This window comes from Plecotus auritus (genome assembly GCF_963455305.1).
Source record: "Plecotus auritus genome assembly, chromosome: X".
NCBI lineage: Eukaryota > Metazoa > Chordata > Mammalia > Chiroptera > Vespertilionidae > Plecotus > Plecotus auritus.
In genome coordinates this window covers 53,791,234-53,811,935 of record NC_137784.1, presented here as the reverse complement: position 1 = coordinate 53,811,935, position 20,702 = coordinate 53,791,234, and the positions used below count along the sequence as shown (strand labels likewise).

General features: G+C 40.9%; 1 protein-coding gene across 1 annotated transcript; it reads right to left on the bottom strand.

Moving 5' to 3' along the window:
- Positions 1-18,863: 18,863 nt before the first annotated feature.
- On the bottom strand, positions 18,864-19,484 carry LOC308239726 (ubiquitin-conjugating enzyme E2 E1-like; the record flags this gene model as incomplete). The annotated part of the gene is made up of 1 exon (XM_080652540.1): positions 18,864-19,484. One exon carries the CDS (start codon positions 19,482-19,484, stop codon positions 18,903-18,905), a length of 582 nt encoding a protein of 193 aa, XP_080508666.1. The 3' UTR covers positions 18,864-18,902.
- Between the last annotated feature and the right edge of the window lie 1,218 nt (positions 19,485-20,702).

Below are 20,702 nucleotides of genomic sequence, written 5' to 3'. Positions count from 1 at the left end.
TGCACACAGCCCACAAAGGGGTTCACCAAGAGTGTCCACTTCAGGTAACTGGGGAGGCTGAGCCACTGGGCCCTATAGGACACCTAGCACACAAAGCCACCCTATCAACTCAGGGAAGCAGCCAAAATGCGGAGACAAAGAAACAGATCACAAATGAAAGAAATGGAGGGAAGCAAATGACTGGATATAGAGTTCAAAACCACAGTTACAAGGTTTTTCAGGAATTTTCTAGAAAAAGCTGATAAGTTTAGTGAGACCCTCGAGGATATGAAAAAAGCCCAATAGAAATTAAGCATACACTGACTGACATAAAAAATATTATGTAGAGATCTAACAGCAGACTAGAGGATCACAAGAATCAAGTCAAAGATTTGAATTACAAAGAAGCAAAAAACACTCAACTGGAAAAGCAAAAAGAAAAAAGAATCCAAAAATATGAAGATAGTGTACGGAGCCTCTGGGACAACTTCAAGCGTACCAACATCCGAATTATGGGGGCGCCAGAAGAAGAGAGAGAGCAAGATACTGAAAACCTATTTGAAAAAATAATGACAGAAAACTTCCCCTACCTGGTGAAAGAAATAGACTTACAAGTCCAGGAAGCACAGAGAACCCCAAACAAAAGGAATCCAAAGGGGGCCACACCAAGACACATCATAATTAAAATGCCAAGGGCAAAAGACAAAGAGAGAATATTAAAAGCAGCAAGAGAAAAACAGTTAGTTACCTACAAGGGAGCACCCATATGATTGTCAGCTGATTTCTCAACAGAAACTATGCAGGCCAGAAGGGAGTGGTAATAAATATTCAAAGTGATGAATAGCAAGAACCTACAGCCAAGATTACTCTACCCAGCAAAGCTATCATTCAGAATTGAAGGCCAGATAAAGAGCTTCACAGATAAGAAAAAGCTAAAGGAGTTCATCACCACCAAACCAGTATTATATGACATGCTGAAAGGTATTCTTTAAGAAGAGGAAGAAGAAGAAAAAGGTAAAGATAAAAATTATGAACAACAAATACATATCTATCAACAAGTGAATCTAAAAATCAAGTGAATAAAAAAATCTGATGAACAGAATAAACTGGTGAATATAATAGAATCAGGGGCATAGAAAGGGAGTGGACTGACAATTCTCAGGGGAAAAGGGTGTGGGGGGTGCGGGAAGAGACTGGACAAAAATCGTACACCTATGGATGAAGACGGTGGGAGAGGGAGGGTAAGGGCAGAGGGTGGGTGGGAACCAGCTGGAGGGGAGCTATGGGGGAAAAAGAATAACAATTGTAATAATCTGAACAATAAAGATTTATTAAATTTAAAAAAAAGAAAAAAGAACTTCTCATTTCATTGTAATAGAAACTGATCAAAGAGGGATTAGAGTAAGTTAAAAGTGGGAAGTCTGGTTGCCAGAGCAACCTTTTCCTGATTGGAAGGAACTGTTCACTGGAGAGGAGCTGCTGATGCCGGCACTGCTGCCTCCATCATCTTTGTTTTCATTTAGCTTTGATTATCAGGCAATGAGCAAGCAAGTTAGAAGCAGTTCTGGGAGTCAGTGTCATAACCACAGCAACAGGCATGCTGGAACCTTTCCAGGAGAAAAGATAGGTCCTAGCTGTTTTGGCTCAGTGGATAGGGTGTTAGCCTGCAGACTAAAGGGTCCTGGGTTTGATTCAGGTCAAGGGCACATGCCCGGATTGCAGGCTCGATCCCCAGTGGGAGGCATGCAGGAGACAGCCAATCAATGATTCTCTCTCATCATTGATGTTTCTATCTCTCTCTCCCTCTCCCTTCCTCTCTGAAATCAATAAAAATATATATATTTTTAAAAAGGACAGAGTAGATTGGCAGACAGTGACGGTAGAAGGGAATCTCTGGGGTATAGGGTCCAACCTGAAGAAGGGAGATGACCAAAAGTCTAAGTTGCAAACAGGACCCAAGGGGATGGGGTTAATTCAGATCTTATTTGCACTGGTTTTGAGAGCCAATTTGTAGTCTTGGGACCAGAAACACTATTTGTACAGTGGTAAAAATCACAGAAATTTGTGTGGACGTTTCAAACTAGCAAATGCCATAGAAGCCACTAGAAGCTCCATGAGAGTTGGGGTCTTTCTTATTCACTGCTGATTTCCAGTGCCTACAATAATTCTTGGCACAGGTATATATCCCATAAATCTGTGTCAAATGAATGAAGCCCATTTCTTCATACTAGAGATTCCCTCAGACACTCCAGATCACATCCTTAGGGCAGCGGGCTAATTCTGAACTTCAGATCCTTATGTTTTCAGGCTTGACAGGAGCTGGGTGAAGCTGACCATGAAGGCTAAAGAGACTATGTTTCTTCAGTTTCTACAAATGGGCACGTGTCCAGTAGGTAGTCTCATTTAATCTGATCTCAACACAAATGTTACCTCCTCAGAAAGGCCTTCTCTGACTACTATAGCTAAAATGTCCCTCAACACTTAGCAAGTCATTCTGTATATCATTACTTTGTTTTAGTTTCTTCATCATCTGAAAGATTGTGAGGTATTTGTCTATAGACTCAGTGTCTGTGTCCTTCCAGTAGAGAATATAAACTCCAAAAAGCAGGGACTTTGTCTCATTCATCACCGTATTTCTGAAAAGTGTTCAATACTAACAGGTATTCAGTAAATATTTCTTGAATCTCAAGCTGGAGGAACCAGTTTAATAAAGAGTTAATATGAATTTAAGAACCACTTCCTACTTTTTCTCAGAGGAGAAAGAAAAGCTCAGGTTTAGTTTATACAGTGATTAAACAACTTAGCATAGTAACAAAGGTATGAGTTTATTCTTATGTATCTATTTCTTTCCATTTTACTCTACCCAGTACACAACTTTATCTTATATGTTGCTTAGAGTGAGTGGGTATTTTCTATTTTAATAGTTTCTTTTGAACCAGAAAAATTGTCAGTGGAGCTCACATGCTAATATATGATTACCTCTGTTCGTGAGATGTGGAAGTGTTGTCTTCTGTCCATAGTTAAATCTAAGTGAGCATAATCCTGAAGATGGTGTTTCTCAAGGAAGATTTAAGGACCTCCAACATCAAAATCACTTATCAAAAATGCATTTTACTGGGCCTCATTCTAGAACTATCAAATCATAATTTAAGGGAAATCCCAGGAACCTACATTTTAAACAAAGTCTCTAGGTGAGTCTTGTCAATAACTGTGAAGGATTAGAGATTCTACTCAACTTGCAAGTTAACAAGTTAGCCTGACATGGTTTCATGGATATTGGAGAAACACATGAAATCCTGGGTCAGAGACAGGAATTATTATTATTATTTTATTATATAGTTATTATTATTATTACTTAGCAATACCAGTGGTAAGAATATTAGCATGTGTGTCAGTTTCCCATATCCTAATTCTCACAGGATGACATAAAAAGGGACAAGTGATGAAAGCACATGCATTGCGTTATGTTGCAGAAGAACACCAAGGTCAGGGCACCTCAGTCTTTTATAATGGAAAGTCAGCATGCCTGTTCTTTACTCTAGAAGGAAAGATTATCTTTATTATATGAGACAGAAATAAACCTGTCCCTTTTTCTGGAGGAAGGTACTATCTCTATCTTCGAAGTCCACTTGAAAAGATAGTCTGGAGCATAGGCAGTCAGGTCCTGTACTCATAAGATATGCAGAGACCCATGGAGAATTCTTTCCTAAAAATGTTGATGTCCACTCAATTTTAGGAATCATTGCCCCAGAAAGACTTAGTCATATCTATAGAGCTACCTTTACATACTCAAGCCTGTTAGATACTGGCAAATATTTTACTCTTCTCTGCTTTTCTCAGCTTCATCCAGCCTCTCTTCTCTGGCTATGTTTCCCTAAGTAATGCTATTCCCTTCAAAGTAAACCTTTACTTTGTAAAATAGATGCACAAGCTGGCTCAGAGACACTGGTGACTCCCACTAAAATATCTGTTTGAAGAAGTAGGAAAATACCTAGAAAGAAAGCACATAGCAGTGAGAAAAGGGCTTAAGCATTTATTTGTTAACTAAACAAATATTTATTGAACACCTGCTGTGTCCCAGTACTGTGCTAGGCACTGGGGCTATTAAAATTCATGCATTCAAGACATACTTCAGAAGTGCCTGTTATGTGATAGGTACAAGTTAGAATAAACTTTAAAGAAATAAAGATACTGTCATTCCCCACAAGTAGGTTACTAAAGGAGACAGCTGTGTTAAAAAATTGTGCAGTGGTGTGATAAATGCTACAATGGAGAGAGAAGGGAAGGAAAAGGAAGGGCATAGAAGGGAAGGCTTGACCACAGAGAAGATGATTGCACTGAGTATTGAAGCATATGCAGAAATCTTTCAGGTAAGCAGGAGATTCCAATCAGAAGGAAGAACGTGGACAAAAAAGTAGAAGCTTGGAACCGAATGGTGTGTTTAGAAAACTCCAAGTCATCTGATATGGGTGTCATGTGAGTTGTGAAGTGGAAAATGAAAAGATACTAGTAGGGTAGGCAGGGGCTGGATCTTTCAGGGTCTTATCTACTGTGCTGAGAAAGCTGAGTATATCTTATAGGCAATGGGGCCTCACTGCAGGGCAAACCAGGAATTACAAAAATATATTTGCACTTTAGCAAACAACAACAAAAAACAGCAGGAAAAAAAATGATGAACAGTTTACCAAGAAGGTTCAGTAAGGGTAGTGAGAGTGATCCATGGGAAGAACAACATGTGAAAAGGGACAGAGGTGTGAAAAATTATGGTGTGTTTAGGTGTGGGAACCCCTTTCACATCCCGTGTGGTTCAGGGTTCTGGTTCAGGGTTCGGGTTCTGGAGAAGGCCACACACAAATGAAAAGAGACTTAGAAAAGTATTAATTTGGGAATATTGGGGGCCAGGCGGGAGCCCACATCTAGTGGGAGGACTACCCCCTGCTCTGGCCTTGCTATCCCTTTTATTGAGACTATGGGATACGCCCATAACCTTTAGGCAGGAAATTCCAATAACAGAAATTTACATAGGAGAAACAGAGGTGGAGGCTGCTTCAGCTAACAATGTTTCAACTAAACAGTGAGTGATCAGCTCTGACCTTTCAGATCAATTAAGGTTGACCAGCCTTCCGGATTCCCTTTCCACTTCTCTCTATTAGTGGGACAATGATCGGTTTCCGGTATTTAGGGAACATCAAATAGTTTGATGTGGCCAAAATGTCAGTGTTTGGGTGGAGATCCTATCTAATAAAAGAGTAATATGCAGATTGACCGTCACTCCAACACACAAGATGGCTGCCCCCATGTGGTCAAAGATCCTGCCCCCATGTGGACACAAGATGGCTGCCACAAGATGGCCAGCAGGGGAGGGCAGTTGTGGGTGACCAGGCCTGCAGGGGAGGGCAGTTGGGAGGGACCAGGCCTGGAGGGGAGGGCAGTTAGGGGCAAACAGGCTGGCAGGGGAGCAGTTAGGCATCAGTCAGGCTGGCAGGGGAGTGGTTAGGGGTGATCAGGCTGGCAGGCAGAAGTGGTTAGGGGCAATCAGGAAGGCAGGCAGGTGAGCAGTTGGGAGCCAGCAGTCCTGGATTGTGAGAGGGATGTCTGACTGCCCATTTAGGCCTGATCCTACGGGGATTGGCCCTAACTGGGCAGTCGGACATCCCTCGAGGGGTCCCAGATTGGAGAGGGTGCAGGCTGGTCTGAGGGACAACCCCCCCCCCCGTGCACAAATTTCGTGCACCGGGCCTCTAGTGAGAGAATAATAAGGCTACAAAGGTCATTCAGATGGCAGATGATGAAGAACACTGTGTGGAGGCAATGTTATAACGTGATTTAAGACCATGGCACTAGAGCCATGCAGCCAGCATTTTAATCCCATTTCTTGAGTTCACAAGCTGTGTGGCCTTAGGAAAATTATTGGACTTCCCTTGCCTCAGTTTCCTCACATATAAAATAAGGATAATTTATAACTACCTCAAAGGTTTGAGGATGAAATCATTAAATATGTAAAAATAAATTAGAATGTTCTTGGTATCATATAAGTGTTTGTTTCTATTAATATTGTAAACCATGTTAAGAAGTTTGAACTTAATATTTTGTTGTTGTTGCAATTGGGTGGTCTACGATGGCCTTTAAATGGAGAGGGTATACACAAAGTGATGTTTTAGAAAAACTACTCACTGTGCTGATATACCTAGCTTTCTCAGCACAGTAGATAAGACCCGACAAGATCCAGCCCCTGCCTACCATGGCAGTGGGGAGGATGGCCAATATGGGACAGAAACTGGAGGCATGGAGCCTGTTAGGAGAATATTTGAGAAATCCAGGGGGAAATGAGGGCTTGACTAAAGGTAGTAACAGTAAGATAGACAGGAAGGGACACACATGAAAAAGAATTTGGAGGCAAATTGACAGAATTTGGATAGTTAGGTAAGGGAATGAAAGAATGGAAGGTTCCTTTTCAGTTATGGTCCCAGGTCAGTTTCATATTTGGGAGTGCCATGCCAACTTTTCCCAACTTATGTCCTCCTTTCCTGGTTCTGGACATAGTGACTACCCAACTCTGTTATACTTCCTTGCTTTCCTAAAAGTGCTGTCCTTCTCTAGCCTCAGGCTCTTCAGATCAAAAGTGGTGTTAAAAAATAAAACAACATCTGAGATTTCCTGGAAATGCTGATAGAATAAATCTGACCTACAGACTCTTACTCAATTCCTTACCACTGCTGCCAAATAACTATCAAAATAAACAAAGATAAATAATAATAAAAAACTAACAATTTTATCATCCACAAACAAGCAAGAAAAATAGTAAAGCTCCACAATATAAATTTCAAAAAGTGGCAGCCAAGGAAGGAAGTTAAAGATCTTACGGCAGTGTTACAAGGCTTCTAACTCTGTTCCCACTCCCAGAAACAGCACTTAAGGGAAAAGGCAAGTCAACAAAATCCTATCAGTTATCACTAAACCCCACCAATTTGGAGAGTAGTCAACAGGGATTTGGAATGAGTGGGAGGAGGGGTTGAGAAATAGAGCATTTGGGGAAGAGTACAGAAAATACCTTCAAAAGGAGAAGCCCCAACATATTACTGCAGGATCTCAGCCAAGGCAGGGTGTGCTGTCAGGGCTTGCTTGCCATTTTCTGAAGGTTCGCTACTTCCCTATTTCTTAGGGGTATTGAGCCAAAGCTTTGGGAGTGGAACATACTTCTGGCAGGTGGAAATGAGCCAGGTATGGACATTTAATAAAATGGAAATCAGAGTCCATGTCCCTCAGCAAGAGAGGCACAACTTTAGTTGAGTGTCCCCTTCCCACAATTTACCTGAAGGCTACAGAATAAAGGCTTGAGCAGAACATTTTGCTTGCAAACAAGACCTTGGAGGGGTATACAAAAAGGTTCCTAGATACGCTAGGAAGGGTGTCATGGAGAATTCAACCAAATTATATCAAAGACAGACCTGCCCATATTAAGCACAAGCAAGGGGATAAGAAATGGCACAGCTATCATGCCAGCATACAACGACAACTAAAGCAGAAAAGGAAAGAAACAGCGTGCAAACAAGAGATTAAATCCATATGGAGCAGCAATTGCAGTTCTGGGCATTTATCCCAGAGAAATGGAAACTTATATTTACACAAAAACCTGTGCAGTTTTCCTCAAAATAGCCACAAACTAGAAACAACCCAGTCCTTTAATGGGTGAATGGTTAAACAAACTCCGGTACATCTATACCATGGAATACTACTTAGCAATAAAAGCAACAAAGTGCTGATACACACAATAACTAGGATAAAGTTCCAGAAAATTATGCTGAGTGAAAAGAGCCAATGTCTAAAGGTCACATATCATATGATTCAATTTATATAACATTCTAAAAATGACAGTTATAGTGATGGAGAACAAACTACTGGTTGCCAGGAGTTAGGGATGGTAAGATCAGGTGGGAAGATGTAGTTAAAAAAGGGCAACACAAGGGATCCTTGTGGTGTTGGAACTGTTCTGTATTCTACTATGGTTGTGGCTACACAAACCTGTACATGTGATAAATTGCATAAAAGTAAACCCACGTACACAAATGAGTATAAGTGAAAGTAAGAAAATCTGAATGAAATGGATGAATCGTATTGATGTCAGCATTCTGGTTGTGACTTGTACTATGCATTCATGTGTCACTTACCAACAGGGATACATTCTGAGAAATGCCTTGTTAGGCAGTTTTGATGCTGGATGAATATCACTTACACAAATTTAGATGATACACACCTAGGCTGTATGGGATAGCCTATTGCTCCTAGAATACAAATGTGTTTTTGTATTGATATTATGTATTTGTGTATCTAAACATAGAAAATGTACAGTATAAAAATAGGCTCAGTAGGGTTGTCTACACATGCGTTACCACAAACATTTGAGTAATGCATTGTGCATGGTGTTAAGATGATTACTACTTCACTAAGCAATAGGAATTTCTCAGCTCTGTTAGAATTTTATGGGACCATTGTTGTGTATGTCATCTGTCTTTGACTGAAACATCATTATGGGGCACATGACTGTAGTTTTGCAAGATGTCAACTTTTGGGGAAACTGGGTAAAGTGTACACGGGACCTTTCTTTATAATTTCTTACAACTTCATGTGAAGCTACAATGATCTTAATAAAAAGTTCATTTAAAAATGTATGGAAGAATACATAACTCAAGAAACACAAGAAAAATTTGAGATTCTGAGTGTTTGACATGTAGAATTCAACAGGAACTCAATAAACAGAATACAAAGACAAGATAATAAACAATAGAATGAGAATATGGCAGAATTAAGCAAAGTAAGAACCAAAACAATACTATTTCAGAACTAATAAATTAATTAGAAACAGTGTGGCTCAAAATAGCCACAACTGAAAATAGAATCACTGACATGAAAGAAAATATTGTGATAATCATAGTGAATCAAAGCTAAAGGATAAAGCTATTAATTCAATTATAGGTAGTATAATAGTCATAGAAAATGAAGACAAACTAATTAGGCTGGGTAAGGTTCCTAAAGTCTATGGAGAATTCAACAAATTGCACAGAAAAGATATTTAGGAATACAATAGATGAAATTATCCCTAAAATGAAAGAACCAAATCTGTAGACAGAAAGGATATACTGTGCTCCACAAAAAATTAAAAAGCATAACTGATATTGAGACCTATTGTTAGTTAGCTTTTGAACATCAAGACGTGATTCTCCAGGTGTATATACAGAAAAAAAAGCAAGCTGTTTATATGAATGAAAAATCAGCTTGGCTCCAGACTTCACAGCACTATTCAACACCAGAAGATAATGGAACAGGTCTGTAAAATGTTGAGAGAAAGTTTATGTGAGACTCAAATATATCATACCCAGCAAACTACTTTTTCAAATAAAAACACTACAGGCAGAACTCGGGGAATACAGCAGTCATAAAACCTTCTCCAAAATCCAGCCAACCAAGATAAAAATAAAACTTAAAAATCTGGGAATAGATAAACCACGGTAAAACAATACAGGTGGAACACTGATTTCATTTAAGTAAATAAATATTTATACTACATATACACCCCCTATATAATTTGAGTGATGCTGGTAAAAAAGCACCATGTAATAGTTAACAGTATTGAGAGAGTAATGATATAACTAATAAAAACCTGGAGCTTGGGGGAGAGCAGATGAGAGGAGATATAACAGTGTAATCTTATCTTTCATAGTGTGGAGTCAGTATCTTTTGAGGTGAAATAATATTTCTCTAAAAGTTAGAAATTCCTTTGGTTTCATTTCAGGCTCCTGTTAAATTCAAGTAAAATTAGATTGAATACTTTTTAATAAAACTAGCTTGCACATTATGGTCCTATTTTCATAAAATCATTGTTATCTACACAGTCATCCATCTCTTTTCTGAATAAGTACATACAGAGGTGCCTGAAATGATGTTCACTAAATATTAACACTGATCATTTCTGGATTGTAGGATTTGGGGTGATCTGTTGCTTTTTTATTTTAATGAAAACAGTAACATCATTTTTTTTTTCAGAAGAAAAATTATATTTGTTCTTTGGTTTTATTGGAATCAAATTTTATCTGATAGGGCATGGCATTGACAGACCATATCAGAACCTCATATATTTTTAGCTCACACAGAAATGTTCTTTATGATGTGGAATGACATTTCTCTATTGTGGGCAAATATGCATTAATCAATTAAATATGAAATTAGCACCCACTGGGAGTCCAACACTGTGCCAGGCCCTATAGGAGACACATGGCTTCCACCCTTAAAAGAACTTCCAATTATGTTGAAAATAAAGATTCATTTTGGCCCTGGCTGGTGTGGCACAGTTGGTTGGAGCATCATCCTGTACACCAAAAGTTTGGAGGTTCAATTCCTGGTCACAGCACATACCCAGGTTTCGTGTCCAATGCCTGGTCATGGTGCATGGGGGAGTCAACTGATTGATGTTTTTCTCTGGCGCTCTCTCTCCCTTCCTTCCTCTCTAAAAGGAAAAAAAAAATAAAGATTTATTTTAGGTAGAAGTTTTTCACAAAAGGTATGTCAAAGTAAGTGAAAATAGCTCAACTATTTTTTAAAAAAATCAAGTGGGTACTTATATGCCAAGAATTATTCTAGTATAGGAGATACAAATGCATAAGGCACATTCTCTGCATTCAAGGAATTTATAATCCAGTTGGGGTGACAAAGTATAAATATTATATGAAAATTCCAGGATACAAATTTGCCAGTGGTGCAATGTGAACAAAAAAGTGAAGAAAAGACATAGTACAGAATCAGAAAAGACATAGTACAGAGTCAGTAAAGACAGAAATGATGAGTTGGACATGGCTTGTATTTAACTCTGCAAATGCTTTCGTGCCAGCCTTCTCTTTCTGTTTCCTGTTTTACACCATGTCGGCGTAATTGAGCCTTTGCCTAACATATCTCCCGGTGTGACCATGGTTCTTTGAACTTGGCAAACATTTGAGGCCCACTGCATGCCAAGCTCCATGCTGGAGATCCAAAAATAAATAAATAATGTACAGCTCCTTCCTTAAAGGAGAAGAGGGAGTCAACTGACTTGTCAAAAGCCCACTTGTATCAGGCAGTGTGCTAAGAGATTTCTTATATTATCTCATTTGATCCTTGCAACAACCTTGGAAGTTAATTTTAGATTTATAGGGCAATCCAAGCACAGAGGCAGGCAGTTTTTCTGATTAGGTACTGGTTTCTAGAATATAGGAGGCAAGGAAGAGGAGTTTAAAAATCTCAATTTGCTTTCTCCACCCCAAATCTTCTAGAGAGCCTCAGAAGATGAACACTAGGAAGATTCCATCTTTCCCAGGTCTTGGTGGGGCAATGCCTAAAGTTCTACCCATCATGGACTGTGATCTTTAACAAAGTCACAAGAAAAAGACAAGAAAATAAAGTGGACATATCCAAAGGAACATCTTACTGAAACATTAAGGGCTCTAACTAGTGGTCAAAACATACTGATGGTTGGTATCAGAACTGTTTTTATGTGAGGAGATCATAAACAGGGGAAGAGACTTAAATAACAACACTTAAAATAATGAAATGAAAATTTTGACTGCTTTCCATAGGAATCTGAGAAGGAAAAAAAGTAAATGAGATTTTATTAGCTATATTCTGTCCATGAAATCATTAAAAATATAATTAGATGTAATTATTATAAAGTTCTGGCTATTTTCTCACCTCTACACAATTCTCCTCCATGCAATAGCTTCAAAGCTTGTCACATTCCCCCCCACCCAAAGTAAGGTCTTGAAAATATTAATTTATATCTTGACCCCACCCCCCAGAGGATGTAGCTGGAGGATATTAATCCCAGTGACTGGCAAAGCAGACCAAGGATTTTCTGTGCCAATTCACCCTGACACCCATCATCCTAGCTGGGAGTTTTGTTCAGTGGCCAATCATTCTCCTCTGGGTCTATAGCATACTCCAGATCAACCTTACTAAGACAAGTGAACAAAGAGAGTGTTACTACCTTAAACTTCTAGAAGGCTGCCTCCTCTCTCCCAGCCCTTTACTATAGACTTTTCCAGAGTGTTTGAGCTAAGTGTTTATTTCTTTTCCTCTAGATTCTGAAAAGTTTCCAAAGCAAGCATGTCCATTCACCCATCCAACCATCCATTCACCCATCCAAGTCCACATACATATCCCACCAACCTACCCTCCTGAAGTCAACATCCAATATGTAATACTATCAAAAATAAAGATTTAAAAAAACATACATTAATTCAAAATTTACCCTGATTCAGGCATAATACTAGATATCTGGGATAGAGATAAGACACAGACTCTACTCTAGAGGGACCAACCATCCTGAATTGCCTGTGTGTGGTAAGGGTGGGGGAGGGAGGGCTCCTGGGATATGATACTTTCAGAGCCAAATCCAGGAAAGCCCTTGGAAAACTGGGATGAGTTGGATGACCCACCCTTCTCTCAAGGGAACTGAAACACTGGTAATTATGATAAAAAGGACAGTGTTTCATTTATCACTAACTCCAGTATACAAAATAATATCTAGCATTTAAGGAGAACTAAATATCTGCTGACTGATAAATCACATGAATGACTGAGAAAAGTGCTATAAGAGAGGATTATTTGGGAAGGCAGATTTATTCATTCAACAAATACTTATCAAGGACCTACTATGTGATGGGCACAGTGCTAATCACTAGAGATACAATGATGAGTAAAAGTAGATATGGTCCCTGTCCTGATGGTATCCTATCTAATAAAGAGGGAATATGCTAATTAACCATCACTCCGTCACAAAGATGGCTGCACCCACAGCTGAGGCCAAGTTCCCATAAGGAGCCTTAACAAGCAATCAGCAGGGACCTGAGGCTATGCCCTCCCCCACCCCCGTGTGGCTTGACAGGGGACCTCAAGGTGCACTTCCCATCCTGGTGCTGGGCTAGGGGACCTCAGACTGCTCCCCCCGCCCCAATGACAGGCCAGGGGACCTCAGGCCATGCCCCCCAACCAGAAGGGCTTGACAGGGGACCTCAAGGTGCACTTCCTGTCCTGGTGCTGGGCTAGGGGACCTCAGGCTGCTCCCCCTGCCCCAGCACCAGGCTGGGGGACCTCAGGCTGCACCCCCTGCCCCAGCACTGAGCCAGGGGACCTGAGGCTGCACTCCCCTGCCTGGCAGGGCTTGACAGGGGACCTCAAGGTGCACCCCCAGTACTGGGTCGGGGGAACTCAGGCTGTGCCCCCCGCCCAGGGGGGACCTGAGGCTGCACCCCCCCACACCTGGCAGGGCTTGACAGGGGACCTCAGGCCATGCCCCCTAGCAGGGCTTGACAGGGGATCACAGGCCATGTACCACACCTGGTGGGGCTTGATGGGGGACCTCAAGGCACACCCTCCCACCCTGGTCTGGGCTGGGGGACCTCAGGCCATGCCCCCTGTCCTGGCACTGGGCCAGGGGACCTAAGGCTACGTTCCCTGCCTGGCAGGGCTTGACAAGGGTGGGACTAGCCAGGTCTGGATCTATCCCAATGAGGTGAGGGGCCGGCCGGGTCTGGGTCTCACGAGATTTTGAGGCGCATGTGGGTGGGCGGGGACTTGACTCTGGGTCCCATGGTGTGCCCCAGACTCTGACAGGAGGAAGGTTTTCATATACATTTTACTAATTTTCTTTCATCTCTGACACTTCTATTATACAGAAAGGGCAAATAGCAATATTAAATTATTTCCTCTAATTAATCCCCTTTTAAAGTGCACGAATTTCATGCACTGGGCCACTAGTTACAGTATAAGAAGAAAGATAGGCATTTAGATAGTTACAACAAAAACAGTGGATACTATAAGATCACATAGCAGGACAACCTCCCCTAGTCTATTAATTAGGTAAGACTCTCTAGAGTCTAGAGCATCCTTGGGCAAACTACGGCCCGCGGGCCGGATCCGGCTGTTCTATCCAGTTCTCTTGCTCTCCCCTCCGCTCCTTTACTTTGAATTTATATTAGTTCACACAAACACTCCATCCATGCTTTTGTTCCAGCCCTCCGGTCCAGTTTAAGAACCCATTGTGGCCCTCGAGTCAAAAAGTTGGCCCACCCCTGGTCTAGAGGAAATGACATTTAAACAGAGACTTTCGGGATGAATGGGAAAGAAGAAGGTTTGTGGGGTGGAGGAGAGTTAAATGATCTAAGCCAAATGAGTTCTGGAAAGAGACTTTTCAGATGGAAAGATATGGCTGTAATAGCAACCCCAACTTCATCCTCTAGAGGTTTCATTTTCCTCATAGCATTATTTCACTCTAACTCCCAATACCTACTTCTCTTTAGATATTCCTCAAGGGTCATCTCCTCTATGAAGCCTTTCCTGCCTCTTCCAGGTAGAAATGATCATTCCATCTGGGGAAGTCTAGCTACATATTCACCAAACTCTGTTTTCATATATTCTCCTCAGCCCTCTTGCATTTACATGGTGCCATATAACCACATGCTATGTCACTTCTGGGATAAAATAACTATGAGAAGGCATATTTTCCCCACTCTGGCTCTCCCCATATGATAGCGAGATGATGTTTAGTAATCTTTAATAGAAGTAGAACAGGCCTGGATCTCTAAATAACTTTGTGGAGTACAGCATGCCTTCCCAAGCTGACTTACAATAAACTTCGATGTGAGCAAGAAATAGATTTTCATTGCATTAAGTCCTTTATATTTGGGAGTTGATATATTGCCGCAACTTACTTACTTACCTTAGGTATTACATCATTCTCTACCCTGATTATATTTATATCTCTGCATCATTTTTATTTTATTTTTTAAAATATATTTTTATTAATATCAGAGTAGAAGAGAAAGGGAGTGAGAGATAGAAGCATCAATGATGAGAATCATTGATCAGCTGCTTCCTGCATGCCCCCTACTGGAGATGGAGCCCGCAACCTAGGCATGTGCCCTGACCAGGAATTGAACCACAATCTCCTAGTTCATAGTTTGATGCTCAACCACTGAGCCACACCAACCGGGCTCTTTGCACCATTTTTAATAATTTAGTATACCTATTGTTTACCCCCAATGTCTCATCTATTAGAATCTAAGTTCCTTGATGTGTCTTAGTCCTTTTTGAATCTTCAGCATCTAGCACATGGAAATAACTAACTGTTTGATAAATGAATGAATAAATGAATGCATGATGCCCAAACCTCTGGGGTATTCCACTTGCCCTTTAAAAATCAGGCCCACACTGAAAAAAAAAAAGGTCCAATTTTCTGGGTTTTGTTTGTGTAGCTTACATTCTCTAAAGGGATTTTACTAAATCTGAAGAGAAAACAGAAAATAATTATAAAAAAACAGTAACAGCACAAAGATTTCTATACTACAAGTTTTGAATTCTACAATCCCAGTAAAAACAATAAAAAACTTTCTTTACTGAGTCCCTAACTCTCTCCCTTAAGACCTATCTACTGTTTAGGCCAGTGATTCTCAGAGTTTTCCCCCTGCCTCAACAATTTCCCCACGTACAACACACTTCAATAAAAAACATCTCTCTTTATACCCATATGCATTGATGAGCAAATGTGATTTGGCAGGGAGCTTCACCTGATTTTCTTTTCACTCCACCCCACACTCTGCCTCTTGCTTGGTTATGAGGCCCTCTGGATGTCTCAGTTCCCAAACTCACTCACTTCCACCTCCCCACTTCCATTTTATCAGCTGCTAAAATCCTCACTCTGCCATTTCCAATTTCCCAGGCCTTGAAAGAGTTCACTTCTAATTTTGGCCTGTGGTGATTACCTATTTTATAGCCAGCTTTCTGGAGAGGACTGATTGGCAAACTTGAGTCCCCAGAACTGGCCCTGGAGCCCTCTATAAGTGTTCAGGTGAGCCCTCTTTGTCACTCACTTCAGGTCTGCAATACAAGAAGGCCTTCACCACCCAATACTGAGAACAGTCATGCAGTGACTATTAGAAGCAATACAGAATAGAAAGATGATGGGTGCAGTAGAAATAAGATGGACACAAAACAAGCTTGGAACAGTTGCTATGTGAGAAAAAGGATGTTAGACTGTGCTAACTATGCTTATATTGTTACAAGTTTTTGTAAGAATAAGCAGCTCTTTTTTCTGGGCTCACCAGGCCAGTAAATACAGCATAAGCTAAGGTTAAAAAAATAGAACCATATCACAATAAACAGACCCTTACTGTATGCTAGTGCCTTTGAGTTAAATCTGGATATTGCCCATGCTTTGTGGATAAAGATGTCCATGATTCCTTTCAACATGGAACCCAAAGTCTGGAATCAACTCTTTTAATTCAAATCGAAGAATTCTGTGACTGAGTGAACAATCATATATTTCATATGGAACCCATAGGGGCTAGTTTTAGTTATTGGTATGTAGTACATACTCGGTCAATGTTTGATCAGTGGTTAAATTCTCATAAAAATATTCATTCTCTCATTAAGACCATATCCTGTAGGAGTGAAGAGTGGCCAATTCACAATTAGTTGCCAATTCATGATGCAAGACATCTCATCATCACACGCAGGGGTTCAGATGACGAGGGACTGATGAAAACAAAAGGGTCAGGATGCCAAATATAAGGCACATGTACTACAACTCTTTTCTCCTTCATCCATGGCACTCTACCACTGAGTCCACTTGCAGACTCAGACTCCTTCTCAACATATCACCCTAAGCAATCCCAACCATTGAGGTGGAGTGCAACATGAAATGTATTTACCATTCTAAATTTAGGCCCCCTTTGTTATGGAGAGAGCCATGAATATAGGTCTAACAGGAAACCAAGACACCTGTATAGTAAATCAGAAAATCTACACTGAGTACACCGTGACTTTTTTTTCATACTCATGGCAAAGATTTATTACAGGGATTTATTAAAGGTACACAGCCAGATTATAAGGGGAAAATACACAGGTGGAATCTAGAGGAATCCATGTACAAAGGCCAGGACTTTTTGTTTTTGAACCTTTGAACATGCTTTTTATTCTTGAAATGAAATTTTCCTTCCTTGTCTTCACGATTTAGCTCAGCCTGACCTCCTTTCTGAAGCCTTGTCTTTTTCCCCATTCCAAAGAGGTTTAATTATTTCTAGCCTTTTCTAAGTCTCCCTTCACTCATTCAGCAGCACTTACTATGTATTTACTATGGGGCAAATTCTGTGTTCCTACCTTGCCTCATTCTTTAAACACTCGGGTTCCTCAAGGCTCTGTCCTCAGCCCCTTTCCTCATTTCTATTTCTCTCTATACACATTCTTTGGGCCATTCCATTCAATTGCATGGCTTCAATGATCAGTTGACTCCACATTCTCTCTCTGTGTCTGTATCCCTCTCTCCTGCTGTTCATCTCTGCACATCCACAAGTCTGTTTGAATGTTTCGTGGACACCTTAAAATTAATATGTCAAAACTCAATTAACTAATTTCTTATGCCCTGCTCCTCCTCCAGTGGTTCCTATCCCAATATATTGCATTGCTGCCCACCCAGATGACTAGAAATCTTATCACGAAAATCCTGTCAATGTTACCACTTAAATCTCTATTACATTGCTCTAACTTGCTCCATCCCCATTGTCAACAACCTATCTGAGTCACTATAGTCTCTCATCTGGATCCCTGCATGGGGCTCCCAACTGGTCTCCTTGATCCATTTCTTTCTTCCATCCCATCTGTTCCCTATAAAACAGTGAGAAGAATTTTTTTAATGCAGATATGATATCTAACTCTTGGTAACTCTTCAGTGGCTTCCCATTTCCCTGGGATTAAAGTCAAAACATGGTTTTGAATATGGACCAGTATAGGCTGCTGCCTCTCTTTCCTGCCTCATCCTCTGTTGCTCACCATTCACCAGCTCCCTCCTCACACTCCACACTCCTGCCACACTAAACTATTTTTTAGTTCCTCCAGAATAGATGCTATTCACTCTGCATGGAAATTTTTTTCCCATCTCACCAAATTTCTACTCATCCTTTAGACCTCAGTGTAGATATCACCCCCTAAGAGTACCATCTCTTTGGGAAGATCTGTTTTGACTACATCTCAGTGAGAAGGTGTATTCAAGAGAGAACTGCCTCTCCATTTGGTCTCACAAAACTTTGTGCTTTCTTCTAATGGTACTTAACACTAAACTCGAATCACTTGTTTACTTGTATGACTCCTCTACTAGCCAGCCTATGCACTCCCTGAGGCCAAAGACCAGGCCTGTCTTTTTTTTTTTTTGGTTGTTTTTAATATTGTTTATTAGCACAGTAACAAATGCAAATGCAGACTTAAGTAGTCTGCAACATATAACCAATCCACTGAGCAACTCCTATTCCATGCCTTATAGTTAACAGCTTAAGGTATTTTACTACAGGTTTTCACAAGTCCTGATTCAAACCTCTAATCTTTTCACAATAAAGTAGATTGGCATATAAAATAAAATACATAACTACTCATTTCCTTTAAGTATCTTATAAGCCACATGTCCATGTAACATATGAGATGACAATCTCTTAAAACTGTTAAATATCAATATCCCCTTCCAAGAAGGGAAAACAAGTTTCAATTTTTCTAAACAAAAAAGTATGCAGTCTGGAAGGACTTTCACAGAAATGGCCATGTGCGTAACCTGCACAAAATTAAGCTGACTTAAATTTACAGACTACAAGCAACTAAATCCAAAGTCTATTCTTCTCTGTACTACATTTTAGCTTATATTGCAGAACTAATGACAATTTAAATGTTGCTATTACCAATTCTGTCTAATGTAGCAAGATCCATTAAGTTATAACAAAATTGTAGGAAATAAGACTGAATTATATCTGTTATAGAAATACCCTACTCTTTACCAACTCCCACCCTCCCCCACCCCTTCAAAATCATAAGCAGCTCTCTGTGACAGACAAATAATGTAAGAATTGTGAAAACCCAATTTATGTAGCGTATCTCTTGGTCCACTGTCTGTCCATTCTGTCATGTTCTACTCTGTTGGTCATATACTGAGTGGCAATACTTCCCACCAAGGGGTCGGCAAGATTACAGTCTGTAAGAAGTGAGCAGATAGAAAGGAAGGATTTAGAAATGGTTAGTGCTGGACTCCAATTATATTTCAATATGTCCAAGCAGATAACTCCTTGACTGTTAATATTACAGTGATAGATTCTTGTCCGAAATGTAACCTTCGGAGGCTTGAAGGGGTATTCTGGTGTAAAAGTGATATCAAGGAAGAATACACCACCCTCATACACAGATCCTGGAGGCCCTAGGATGGTTGATCTCCATTCATAGATGTTATCTCCTTTGGGACCAGCACTGCAGTTAGGTGGAGGATCTAAAGTGATATCGGCCAGTTCCTTCTGAATCCTCTTGGCGCTGGTGGAGAGGAGTTTGGAGTTTTTGCTCATGCTGACTTTACTCTCCTTCTTCTTGGGGGTGTTTGTTTCTTTCTCGGTTGGCTGGTTGGAGGACAAAGATGAGGAAGAGCTGGTGCTGGCCCTCCAATCGTCATCCGACATAGCGAACCCCAACCCCACCCCGCAAACAGCCCCTCTCTTTGTGTCTGGCTGCTCTGTGCTGCCGCGGCAGCTGTGCTGTGGCTGTGGCTCGGCTTGGCCACTCGTGTCTCTCTGGAAGAGAAGTGGAAGTGCAGCAACAGCAACTATTAAACAGGCAATCAGGACTGTCTTTTAAAAAATATTTTTATTGACTTTTAGAGAGAGGAAGAAAGAAACATGGATCAGTTGCCTCTTGCACACCCCCTACTAGGGATCAAGCCGGAAACGCAGGCATGTGCCCCGACCAGGAATCAAACAGCAACCTTTCTGCATGGGATGATGTCCAACCATATGAATCACACTGGCCAGGGTAAGACTGTCTTATTCTCACCTGAATCTCTAGTTCTTAATTATGTACCTGGTACATAGTCGATGCTCAATAAATATGGATTGATTGCATGAGTGGCTGGAACTCAATAGAGAAATTTCATCCAGACTGGGTATAAATTTGGACAGGTGATAAACAACCCCCTTTGAAGTAGTGCTTCTCTATTAATGTGGTTGTTTGCAAATGTTGATGTATGACTGGCAAGAGACTGACTGGAAACAGAACAATAGGTGAGAAACAATTGTTGCCTGATGTGTGTAGGGCAAGGAATGAGTCATGAAACAATGAAATAATTAGGACTGAATTAGCTAAGACAAAATATTAGCATGAAATAGCCTGCAGGAAGCTGAAGACTGGGCAAGGAAGGAAAAGGCTGAGTGAATGGTTAGCTAAGATTAACAACTAGACCAGGCTACAGTACTTTATATATTATAAACCCCTTCACATACACTCACTGCTCCCAGAATCCTCAGAACAGCCTGCTAATATAACTATTACTAGAGGCCCGGTGCACAAAATTCATGCACGGGGGAGAGGGGTGTCCCTCAGCCCAGCCTGCACCCTCTCCAATCTGGGACCCCTCGAGGGATGTCTGACTGCCTGTTTAACGGGCAGTTGGACATCCCTCTCACAATCCAGGACTGCTGGCTCCCAACTGCTTGCCTGCCTGCCTTCCTGATTGCCCCTAACCCAGCCGTGGGCAAACTACGGCCCGCGGGCCGGATCCAGCTGTTCTATCCTGTTCTCTTGCTCTCCCCTCCGCTCCTTTACTTTGAATTTATATTAGTTCACACAAACACTCCATCCATGCTTTTTTTCCGGCCCTCCAGTCCAGTTTAAGAACCCATTGT